Source organism: Rhinatrema bivittatum, chromosome 8 (genome assembly GCF_901001135.1).
Source record: "Rhinatrema bivittatum chromosome 8, aRhiBiv1.1, whole genome shotgun sequence".
Classification (NCBI taxonomy): domain Eukaryota; kingdom Metazoa; phylum Chordata; class Amphibia; order Gymnophiona; family Rhinatrematidae; genus Rhinatrema; species Rhinatrema bivittatum.
In genome coordinates, this window is record NC_042622.1 from 46,240,722 (window position 1) to 46,253,028 (window position 12,307).

The window sequence follows — 12,307 nt, forward strand, 5'->3', positions numbered from 1 at the left end:
TGCACACTGCATTTAACAGCTGCACTACAAAAAAATCCTAGATATTATTTTATCGTTGAAAATAATGCAGGAGAAAGGTAACATCTTTAATTTCAATAGCTGCTTATAAAATATCATTATTAAATGTTTTTCACAAAAATGTTAATCTTTGCTTACTACATCAGTGAGAAATCTGGGACTGATATGCAGCACACAGTTTTTTGACACAGACAAACTCTCATGCATTTCACTTTCAGCCTCAGAAATTTCTGACCTCTTCTGGAGTTTATACAGAGCAGAGTTAGGACATTTCCCCTTTCAACTCAACATACAAAAAATATATTAAAATTCTGACATCCCCCTCAGTAATAGTTCTTCAAAATCCCTTCCCTGCCACTTCTAGGTGAAATAACATGAAAGCCTGCTAAAAAGGCATTTAGAAATGATATAGCATACCAGCCAAACCATAGGAGCACGAACACCCAGGACTTGAAAAGCAAGAACCTGACCTATGAAAAAACAAGACTGCAAATATAGAACACAGAACACTTACTACTAGGAAAACAAAGCAAGCCAGACTGCTCTAGATCCCTACACAGAATCTACATCCTAGTTAGCAGAATCCCTCACCTCTGTCAAACATGCAGAATGCAGACTGACCCTTATCTAATACAGAATAAAAGACCACAAATTATAAATGAGCATACAAAGAAAAACTGAAACGCTAAGAAGCGTGGGAGGTGCGGCGCGATGGTGGGGGCAGAATACGGCATGCTGACGACATTTCTGTCTTGGATTGGTGGTGGCAGTGATTGCCAGGGTTGAGAGAAAAGCAGCAACAGGGAGCAGTGATGAGGAATTTTAAGTAGCAGCTCCTTACTCTGCACTCTCCTCAAGCAGCAAGCACCTGTGGCTGTTATAGAAAGCCCTAGGATACTCAGGAAAAATAACAAAACAACTCCTGAAAGAAAAAAAGAGAGAAACCAAAACCAGAGACAGGAAGGGTAGAAAAACTTCCTGCTCCTAAACAAAGATTTCCAACAGCATGGCAAAATTAGTAAAAGGCACCCTGCATTCTTCACTTTACCCAGGTCTTAAACCCAGAGACCCAAGTGCCCTTTCCTAGAAAACAAACCATAAGGGAGCAGCAAAAGGGACATTCCACCCTAGGAGGAGCAACTAAAAGTCCCACAACTTCAGATGGTGGCAGAGGTTTATATAGTCTGGGAGTTCAGCATCTTAGGCTCCCACATGGGGAACTAAACCCTACACTAATACTACGGCATCAGTTTCCCCTATAAAGTTGGCCAATTCCTCTTGGTGGAGATCCTTTAGGCTTTCTACATATACATATCCTATGCATAAGGAGGGTAATTTTCAAAGGGACTTCTGTGAGCAAAATAGTGCTTTACCTGCAGAAATGGCCCGTTAGAAAATTGTGTGACCAATGTATGTGTATAATTACCTGCATGCACACTGAATGTGTGTCCTTTACTTCATAAGGGAGAGGTGTTTCAGGGAAGGAATTTGGGTGAGTTGGGACTTAGGCATTTTCATTTAAAAAAATAGGCACCTAAATCTCGGGAAAATTATGCACATCAAATAGCAAGAGTAATTCTGTGCGCAGATTTTAAAAGCCTACGCGTGCCGGGCCTATTTTCAAAAGGCCGGCGGCGCGCGTAAAGCTCCGGAATGCGTGTAAGTCCCAGGGCTTGAAAAAATGGGTGGTCCGGGGGCAGGGGGCATGGCCAGAGGCCTCTCCACTGCTGCTGGGCCGGGGGATCACGCGCCGGCAGTCTGCCAGCGCGCACAACTTACAAAATAAAGGTACCGAGGGTTTTTTTATCGGGTTGGGGGGTGGGACAGGTAGGGGAAGGGAGGGGGAAGATGGGGGGGGGGGGAAAGGAAAGTTCCCTCTGAGGGCTCAGCACGCGCAAGGTGCACTAATGTGCATGCACTTGCGCCCGCCGACTCCTGATTTTATAACATGCATACGGCTACGCTCGCATGTTATAAAATCGAGCATACATTTGTGCGCACTGGGTAGCGCGCACAAATGTACCCCCGCACGAGTAGGTTTTAAAATCCGGCCCATAACGATCAAATTTATGTGACCTCTTGTAAAATCACTCGAAGAGACTTTTTGGGGATGATAAAAGTATCTTATGCACAGAAATGTTTTTTTTTTTACAAAGTTACCTGCCTGATAGGCAGGCAAACTCGTAGGTATTTGTCATAGTCACATGTAATTTTACGCAGACTGAGTGGGGCTGGGAATGTGTTTGCATTTATGTATACATTTGCATTTTATATTACATTATATTTTACATTTTCATACCACCTTAATTCACAAATATGAATCCAAAGCAGTTTAATTATATTTTTATTTGTGACAAAGTACAGTAATTAATAAAAATAGTATCTAATATATGGAATATCCCCATCCCACGCTGTCACTGAAAGATAGGCCAACTCTGTAATACAAAATTAAAACATAAAGTAATTCCAAATAAACCCGCAAAACACCATCCCACTTAAATCCAATAAATCACTAAGCAGTTAACAATAAAAATATCCACCCACCTCAAACACAATCCACACCAGCCCAAAATACTACCAAACACCCAGCAAACATAACCTCCTCACTCCAAAAACAGAGTATGCATACCCTCTCACTTCCCACGTAAGGATTTTCCAAAGTATGCTTGTAAAATTTCCCGGAAAATATCTAGACACAATTTAACAGTTGTGTAACCCCCTGCTTGAGGCCTATAAAATAAAGAGAGTTCGGATGCTGGGCTTTTTCTGTCCTGCTAAAAGCTCGGTGGGTTTACAAAAATTTGGTTGGTTAAGATGTTGGATTGGACTTGGCTCCGAGGCAATGGGATGCAAAAAGCTTTTCCTCTCTGTCACCATCCAAACTCCAGTCCCCCTGTGGAATTTCAACAGGAGTCGTTTTAGCCCCTCTTCAGAGTGCATAGAACCCACACCCTGGGATTCGCAAAGGCGGTCTCACACAATACAGTATAGCTCCAACAGGTTAAACTTTATTTTATCCTCCGGGGGTTACCAGCAGTAAAAATCAGCAGTAATACAAAAACGAGTTTCAGGATTCAAACTGCAGAAAAACCTAACAGACAGCCTTGGGAAAACAGACCCAAAATTCCTAGAGCGGCACAGTCATTATAACTTCAAAGTGCTCCAGTAATAAAAAAAATTAAAAAAAGGAAAACAAAATCTCCAGCTTTGACCTTATGAAATACCTAAAAGGTGAAATATAAATCAAATAAATAAATATTAACACCAAATAGTACTTACTCATTGCCCTGAGTCTATCAGCAACAAGGGTCCTTCTCACAGAGGACTGCTCTGGCAGCTGGTTGTGCCCATAATCCCATTAGGGCTCTGGATAAGCTACCAGGATTTAGCACCTAGTTGCATCAGCCCCTTGGCACACTAGTATCCGGCGGCAGATTCCCGATGAAGACCCGCCCGGGGATTCGTCGCCCAGGCTGGCCCAGGAGATACCACGTGGTCTGCCGAGCACGGCTCTGTCACGGCCGCTCTCAGCAGACCACGTGACTAGCTTGACCGGCCCACCAGGGGTTGCCCGATCCCCCGATAAGCCAATCTGCCCCTGCTAGTATCTATGGTAAAGGAGGGGGTCCTGTTGGATAGGATGAACCAGAAAGTCTATAGGGATATACCTAGAACCCAGGACCAGTCCTGCCCCTCTGGTTCCAACTCTAGGAAAAAGTCGCAGTTCCTATTTAGAACTCGTACTTATGTTTATTTGCACTGGGCATGCTCCCCCTAGAGGTAATTTCTCCAGACATTACTTCAGCAGTGCCATCCAGTTCTGCAACACCATTCACCCACGAACAATAATGGTGGAGGTTAAGTGAGTATTTGGAGAAAGGTTTAAGAATATAACTACTGGCAGCATAGGGAGCAGACTTTAGGACCTGGGCCACAGGTGTAATTGTGTGTGCGTAGTTTCTGTGGGATAATTTGCAAAAGGGAAGGTACGTGCACGCACGCACTCACACACACATTCTTTCCCTTTGAAAATCGCTGCATCTTATGCATGAACTTACCATCTAATTTATGGAGGCCATTACAAAATTACCCCTTATGGGGGCAATTTTCAAAACTGTGCACATGAAAAATCCACAGTTCTTTTACCCACAAAAATTTCAAAGAAAAGAGCACCTGCAGAGATTTGAATCTTCTTTTTTTGTGGATGCTTTTTCCAGCCAAAACAACGCATGCCTCCCCTGACCTTACCCCACCCAAGGAGCCCCTTCAACGAAAATGTGGTTAAAAGTGCATGCATCGTAGCACAGAGCACATGCTTTTACCCAAATAGAGGATGGGTGGTTTTCAGGAAGCCACTGTGCCCGGGTAAATAATCATTTGGATTTTGAAAATTGCCTTCCCCAGACTAAAGAAATTCGAGCTGAGAAAGCAGGGAGAGAGTCATCTCCACTGACATCAGAGATACAGGGGTCTCTTTATTTTGGAGATCAGGCCTATGCTGTAAAGTCATGCATTCATCCTGCATTAAAATAAAAGTTAATGGCGGTCTGTTCTTATTTTGTCCAAAGCTGAGGGAAATTTTCAAAGGGACGTCTGCAGGTAAAACAGAGCTTTTTATGCAGAAATAGCTCTTTTGCAAATTGCATGACAGCGTAAAATTACACACATACAGGAAGAGGTGTTCTAAGGAGTGGAGTCTGGGAGGGGCTTTGCATTTCTGTGCATCTGTTTCAATTTTGAACAGTATGCATGCAAATTTCCCTCCAAACTTTCCCCTCAAAGAGTAATTGTAACTTTGTGCGAGTAGTGTTTGTGGGATAATTTTCAAATCAAACTTAACCATGTGTAAGTTATTTTTGAAAACTGGTGTAGCTTTACCCATATACCACCCTGCAAATTTATGCAGGCTGTTATAAAATTACCCCCACACAGCTTTCTGTGTGCAAACTGGGGTATTTTTCTGCTTAAATTATAGACAAATCAGTTCAATTTCCAAAAGAGAGACGTGCCACATAGACATTTGCTCTGCTGGTAAACAGCATCTATGGATCATTTAAAGGGTAAGGCAGAATAAAAGGTCAAATTTAGCAAATGACAATGAAATCCCTATTACATTACAACCCTATTTCTTATTCTATTACTTTATATTTTCATTTTTAAAATAGAAGTAAAATAGTTTTACCTTTGAAAGATTGTTTCATATATAAGTGGGAAGCTAAAACTATTTGTATTTTATACTACAGGAGTTATGTATTATATTTAGCTTGTTATTATTTTGTATACTGCATGCTGTATTAGATTTAGATTGTTATTGTTTTGTATATTATTTTAAGGTTTTTTTGTTTATGATTTGAACTTTATTGGTATGTTTTAATTTTAATATTTTCTGAGTGCTGTATAAGTGTAAACTCAGAATGTGAGCTTTTAAATGTTATCTGCTTTGACGCAATCTATGGATTGTGCAAAGCAGAATATAAATATATAATTAAATTCAATTTAAATATTGGTTTTTGTAACCGCTTGTAATATAAATAAATATAGTTCTCTGTTGGTAAAACTGAGGTTTTGTTTTCTAGATAACTGACATTATTTTTGACTGCAACCATCACCTAACTGATCTTAAACTTGATGAGAGCAAACTAGCAAGTCCAGAGACCTTGAAGTGTCTTGAAAGTTATCTTCAGAAATTATCGGCAGAATTTTCGGCAGAGAGATTCCAGGAGATGAAGATACAAGCCTATACTCTGAGCAGCTGCCAAGGTCTGGCAATGTGGAATGAGACCTGGCTGAAGTGCCAAGAAACCAAGCAACTTCTTGAAGAAACTTTGGAAAAGTCCAAAGAAACCCAACAGGCAGTTGAAACATGTATATATGAGCTGGAAGAATCCTTCAACTTAGTCTGCATGGATTCAGGATCCACAGACCTAGAGGAAGAGCCTCACATCTGCACAGTGGTCTTCAAAACTAATGGAGCAAAAGAATATAAAGCAGATGATGATGAATTCAGATCACGAGGCAGGAGGGGGACAGATTCTGCAATTATAACTTGTTGCAATTTTGGAAGTCATTTGGAAGCTGAGACAAGCAGGACTGTCCAGAGGACTGCCACATATAGCAAAGATAACAAGTACAAGTCTGTAAAGGAAGATGCAGAAAGAAAGGCCAGTGATGAGAGAGATGTTGAACACAGAAAAGTTATTGTCCAAAATTCCAACAAAGCATTAGAGGATCTTCATGCACCTACTCAAAATTCCCCTTCAATATATATTCCTCAACCTAGTTGCCCTAACACCAGCTATTTTCCTTGGACAGCTCTGAGTAGATCCCACAGTGATGATCATTGTTTTCGCTGTACCACACATGGACACTCCATCAGGAAGATAATACGAACATCTCAGTTCTTCCATCTCTCCAGACATGCTAGCTTTTCTACACAGGATACCAACTCCCAGTACTCCATCGAAGGCTCCTCTGTCATGTGCCATGTTTTGCCAATGGAAATGATATGTCCCAGTCTCCCCTGGATTAAAGGAACGCCTTCAAATCTTACACATCTGGAAGAAATTGACATAACCAATCTAGCAAAATCAAACTTTGCGTAAGAACAATTTTTCTTTTTTAAAATAAAGTTAGTATTTTTCGCTCCATAAGACGCACTTTTTTTCCCCCAAAAGTGGGGGGAAAATGTATGTGCGTCTTATGGAGCGAATATAAAAAAAAAAACCAAACAAAAATCTAACAAACCCCCCCCGACTCCCCCAAGACCTGCCGACTTAATTTCCTACAACCCCCCACCCTCCTGACCCCCCCAAGACCTGCCGACTTAATTTACCGCAACCCCCCACCCTCCTGACCCCCCCCAAGACCTGCCAACTTAATTTCCTACAACCCCCCACCCTCCTGACCTGCCGACTTAATTTCCTACAACCCCCCACCCTCCTGACCCCCCCCAAGACCTGCCGACTTAATTTCCTACAACCCCCCACCCTCCTGACCCCCCCCCCCCCCCCAGACCTGCCAAACGTCCCTGGTGGTCCAGCGGGGGTCCAGGAGCGGTCCGAGAACGATCTCCTGGGCGTGAGCTGTCGGCTGCCAGTAAACAAAATGGCGCCGACGGCCCTTTGCCCTCACTATGTCACTGGGACCGACCGCTGCTATTGGTCGGTCTCAGTGACATAGTGAGGGCAAAGGGCTGTCGGCGCCATTTTGATTACTGGCAGCCGACGGCCCAAGCCCAGGACACCGCTCCTGGACCCCCGCTGGACCACCAGGGACGTTTGGCAGGTCTTGGGGGGGTCAGGAGGGTGGGGGGTTGTAGGAAATTAAGTCGGCAGGTCTTGGGGGGGGTCAGGAGGGTGGGGGTTGTTAATTTAAAGGGTTGGGATGGGGGGTTTTTTGGGGGGGAGGGGTTCCCAGAGAAAGAAAAGATTTCTGATCTGGGGAGTGGACCGAAATGGCCCTCCCCAGACCCGAAAACAAAATGGGGAGAAAAAAAAAAGCTATGCACTCCCCTAATTTGCTCCATAAGACGCCCAGACGCAGAGCCGGTTTAGCACAATTTTTTTTTTTTTTTATTTTCCCCATCTGAATCCTAGGTGCGTCTTATGGTCAGGTGCGTCTTATGGAGCGAAAAATACGGTACTCAGATCATGAAAGACAATGGGGCTGGATTTTCAAACTGGGTTAGCCTGCTAACTCCCAAAGTTACCTGGCGTCACTATTTTTTAGCCACTCAAAAAAATTGGCTGTCCTGGCGGGTGCCTAACTTCTGTGACTATCCCTGAGTGCAGAGCTAGCAATCCTAAATCTAGCCAGCTATGTTTTAGTGTCTAAATTTAGTATGGAATTTTCAGCTGCAACGTAGTTGGCTAAATTGTTTCTAAAAAAATTCACTTTAACTTCACTCGCTATCACGTGGCCGGCTAAAAGCTAAGGGTTCTTAGCATGGTTTTAAAAATTGACACCCCCCCCTCTCCTTAGCTGTAATTTTACTTTACTTTTGGTAGCTGAAGCAGGGGAGCGCTTTTTGAATAATCAATTAATATAAGCTCTACTCCTGCATTATCAAATGAAAAAGTAGAGTATAGATACAGTACCTGGGTAGCACAAACAGAAAAATGGTTGCATTGGTAACACCAACTATCAGTGCAAGAGACCTTGGTGACCAGTTCAACCGCATGATTCACTCATTTTGTTGTGTGCACTACTTCCTGTTTTCAATCATATAAAAAAGGCATATAGACCAATATTGGGAAAGAAAGTGGTCATGAGAAAATTAGAACATAAGAACATGCCATACTGGGTCAGACCAAGGGTCCATCAAGCCCAGCATCCTGTTTCCAACAGTGGCCAATCCAGGCCTTAAGAACCTGGCAAGTTCCCCAAAAACTAAGTCTATTCCATATTACCCTTGCTAGTAATAGCAGTGGCTATTTTCTAAGTCAGCTTAATTAATAGCAGGTAATGGACTTCTCCTCCAAGAACTTATCCAATCCTTTTTTAAACCCAGCTACATTAACTGCACTAACCACATCCTCTGGCAACACATTCCAGAGTTTAATTGTGCATTGAGTGAAAAAGAACTTTCTCCGATTAGTTTTAAATGTGCCACATGTTAACTTCATGGAGTGCCCCTATCCTTCTATTATCCGAAAGAGTAAATAACCGATTCACATTTACCCGTTCTAGACCTCAGAGTAAATAACAGATTCACATTTACCCGTCCTTGTAAAATCATATAAAAGTTACAATACTGTGTTGATGGGCTAGCCCTGGAGTCTCCTGTCCAGGGTTTGTGGGAGCTGGGTATACCAGAAAAACAATGTGCTTGATTCCAAGGAGGGAAGGAAAATAGCTGCCAATGCTGCAATGACCCATACTAACTGAAGGAGGAATAGAGGATAAGTCTTGGATGAGACTTCTCTCCAACCCACCTGGTTTGAGAAGGATACATGTGCCATGTGAGCATCCCATTCGGCTGGGAATGTACAAGAAAGGCAAATTATTTTTTTCCCTCTTGATTCCCTGTCTCAGTGGGAAAGGGACATGACTTTTTTTAAGCTAGCTATTATTTTCAGATCAGCATATTTCACAATACAATGTGAATTTCTCCTGCAGCACAGAGCCAAACCAGAATTCTTTCAAGATCAGCAGAGTTCTCCACTCTGTAGGCCTGAGATAGCCTCTTCTAATTTTTTGGCCATTTATTTTGGCATTACATTGCCAGAATTTCGGAGTAATTGATGATGTTTCATCTTTTACTGCAAGTGTAACTCCCTTTCATGGGACACTCCTTGTAAAAGGCAAGGAGCCAGCTTCAGATATTACAGAGCACTGACCAACTCGGTACAACTCTGAAATCAAGATTCTCCAGTGGGGGGCCAATATAATACTGCAAGACTCAAGGTGACTACACATAGCCTCTCAAAGAGTCTACACACTCTGGGGCAGATTTTCAAAGGGGTACGCGCATAAAATAAGCGCGTACCCCCCGAAAACCTGCCCCAAGCTCCTCCTGCGTGCGCCGAGCCTATGTTGCATAGGCTGCCGGCGTGCGCAAAGCCCCGGGACGTGCATAAGTCCCGGGGCTTTCCTGGGGGGGGGGGCGTGTTGGGCGTGTCGCATCATCAGAGGTGTTCCGGGTGCGGGGCTGCAGCCGTGGTTCCAGCCCAGGGGCATTCCGGGGGCCTGGCCACGGCCTCCGGACCAGCGCCCAGACTGGAACATGGCGCGCCGGCAGCTGGCCCAGCGCGCACAAGTTACGCGTGCCTCGGTCAGGCGTAACTTTTGCAATAAAGGTAAGGGGGGGAATTAGTTAGGGCCGGGGGACAGGTTAGTTAGGGGAAGGAAAGGGAAGGTGGGGGGGCGCTGGAAAGAAAGTTTCCTCCAAGGCCGGAGAAAGGCTGCGCGGCTCGGCGCGCGCAGGCTGCCAATTTTGCACAGCTACGCGCGTAACTATTAAAATCCGGATTTCTCTCTCTCTCTCTCTCTGTCTCCTTTCAATCTTCTCAAACAGGCCTTTCAGGAGACATCGCACAATGCGATTAAAACTTACTGCCCAGTAACGCAAGCTATCACAAGGCTTAACGCTATTGAAAGAGGTGTAGTTAAGATCGGCATTAAGTCTGTGCGATAGCATTTCGCAGACCGGCAAACCCAGCCCACTCCCCACCCTCTCCTCTTTTTAAAATTTGCATTGCTTGTCGAGCTTTGCTTTTGAACTTGGCCATAGAATCAGTCTTGTGCTTTTTCCCTTATATCTGCGTATCAGTACCCCAGACAGTAAACGTCGGGGCCCAAGCTGGTTGTCCTCTCAATCCAATTTCCTTTTTCCCCCATGCCATCAAAGCAGAGAGCAGTTATGTCAAAAGCATCAAGGCTTATTGGTTAAGGGTAGTAATCCCCATGCATATTGTTAAGGGTAGTAACCGCCACTGAGCAGGTTACCCCCATGCACCCTTTTCTTCATATCCGTCCTTCAGCCTTTAGATATCCACAGTGTTCATCCCTTGCCTCTTTGAATTCTTTGACTTAGTTCACCACTTCTTTCAGGTATCTAAAGGTCTATTTCATATCTCCCCTGCATCTCTTCTCTTCCAGGGTGTACATATACAGATCCTTAAGCCTCTCCTCAAAGGTCTTCTGATACAGACCCCCTCATCATTTTGCTCACGCTTTTTTGGACTGCCTCTATCCTATCTCTATTCTTTTTGAGATACAGGCTCTAGTACTGAACACAGTACTCCAGATGAGGCCTCACCAAGGACCTATACAAGGGCATCATCACCTCTTTTTTTTCTTACTGGTTATTCCTCTCTCTATGCAGCCCAGCATTCTTCTGGCTTTAGCTATTGCCTTGTCACATTGCTTTGCCGCCTTCAGATCACAGACACTATCACACCAAGGTCCTTCTCCCAATCCGTGCGCATTAGTCTTTCACCGCCCATCACGTACAGCTCTTTTGGATTGCTGCACCCCAGATGCATGACTCTGTACTTCTTGGCATTAAATTCCAGCTGCCAAATCCTTTACTACTCTTCAAGCTTTCTTAAGTCACGTTTTCATTTTCTCTGCTCCTTCAGACAGGTCTGCTCTGTTGCAGGTCCTAGTATCATATGCAAATAGACAAACTTTACCTTCTGTCCCTTCCGCAATGTTGTTCACAAAGATATTGAACAGAACCGGTCCTAACACCGATCCCTGTGGCACTCTGCTTACCATCGTTCTTTCTTCAGAGTAGGTTCCATTTACCTAGGCAGGTTTATCTAGGGCTCTCTAGCAAATTACCAATTGACATATATACATTTGAAACCCTACTTTCTTTCTGCTAGGATTTATGCACAAAAGCCACCTTCTTATTCAAGTGTGCACCCTCTCCTGTTGCACTGACAAAACACCAATCATGACATGGCCATTATTATACACTTTAAAATAATACAAATTACATTTGTACTCACAAAACAAATCAATTATTGTTTCCTTTAAGTTAAAGGAACATAAGAAATGCTGTGTTGGATCAGACCAAAGATCCATTAAGCCCAGCATCTTGTCTGATAGTGGCCACTGGCCAATCCTGATAACAAGTACCTGGTAAGATCCCAAGGAAGTAATACTAAAAGTAGAAAAATTGCTTAGAGTTCTGTAGACCCTCCAAACATGGACAAGACAGACGGGTGTGTGGAGAGAAAGTATTTGTTTCAGTTTATTGGCTCATTACATGAGGACCTCAATTCATTTCGTTAGTGTAAGAATAAAAAAACATATTTATTCATTCGTTACATTTATTTTTCATTGTTTTTATTTATTTTATTTATTTATTATTTCTTATATACCTCACAACAGATACCAGATCTGGCTCCAATGGAGCGAACTGTTAGCCGGCATTTGGACGCGCTAGCTTTACCCTTTATTCAGTAAGGGGTAATAGCGTGTCCAAAACGCACGTCCAACCCCTCCCCCCCCCCCCGAACCTAATAGCACCCGCAACATGCAAATGCATGTTGATGGCCCTATTAGGTATTCCCGCGCGATTCAGAAAGCAAAATGTGCAGCCAAGCCGCACATTTTGCTTTCAGAAATTAGCGTCTACCCAAAGGTAAGCGCTAATTTCTCCGGGCACCGGGAAAGTGCACAGAAAAGCAGTAAAAACTGCTTTTCTGTGCACCCTCCGACTTAATATCATGGCAATATTAAGTCGGAGGTCCCGAAAGTTTAAAAAAGTAAAAAATAAAAAATTTAAAATGGGGCCGCGGCTGGCGGGCCAAAAACTGGATGCTTAATTTTGCCGGCG

At 43.5% G+C, this 12,307-nt stretch overlaps 1 protein-coding gene across 1 annotated transcript in view; it reads left to right on the top strand.

The window, feature by feature from the left end:
• Positions 1-12,307, top strand: part of KIAA1755 (KIAA1755 ortholog) — a 129,309-nt gene that overhangs the window by 70,341 nt on the left and 46,661 nt on the right. The window contains exon 14 of the mRNA XM_029612330.1: positions 5,595-6,616. Within this exon, the coding sequence (XP_029468190.1) occupies positions 5,595-6,616 (1,022 nt within the window). The remainder of the gene's footprint in view (positions 1-5,594; positions 6,617-12,307) is intronic.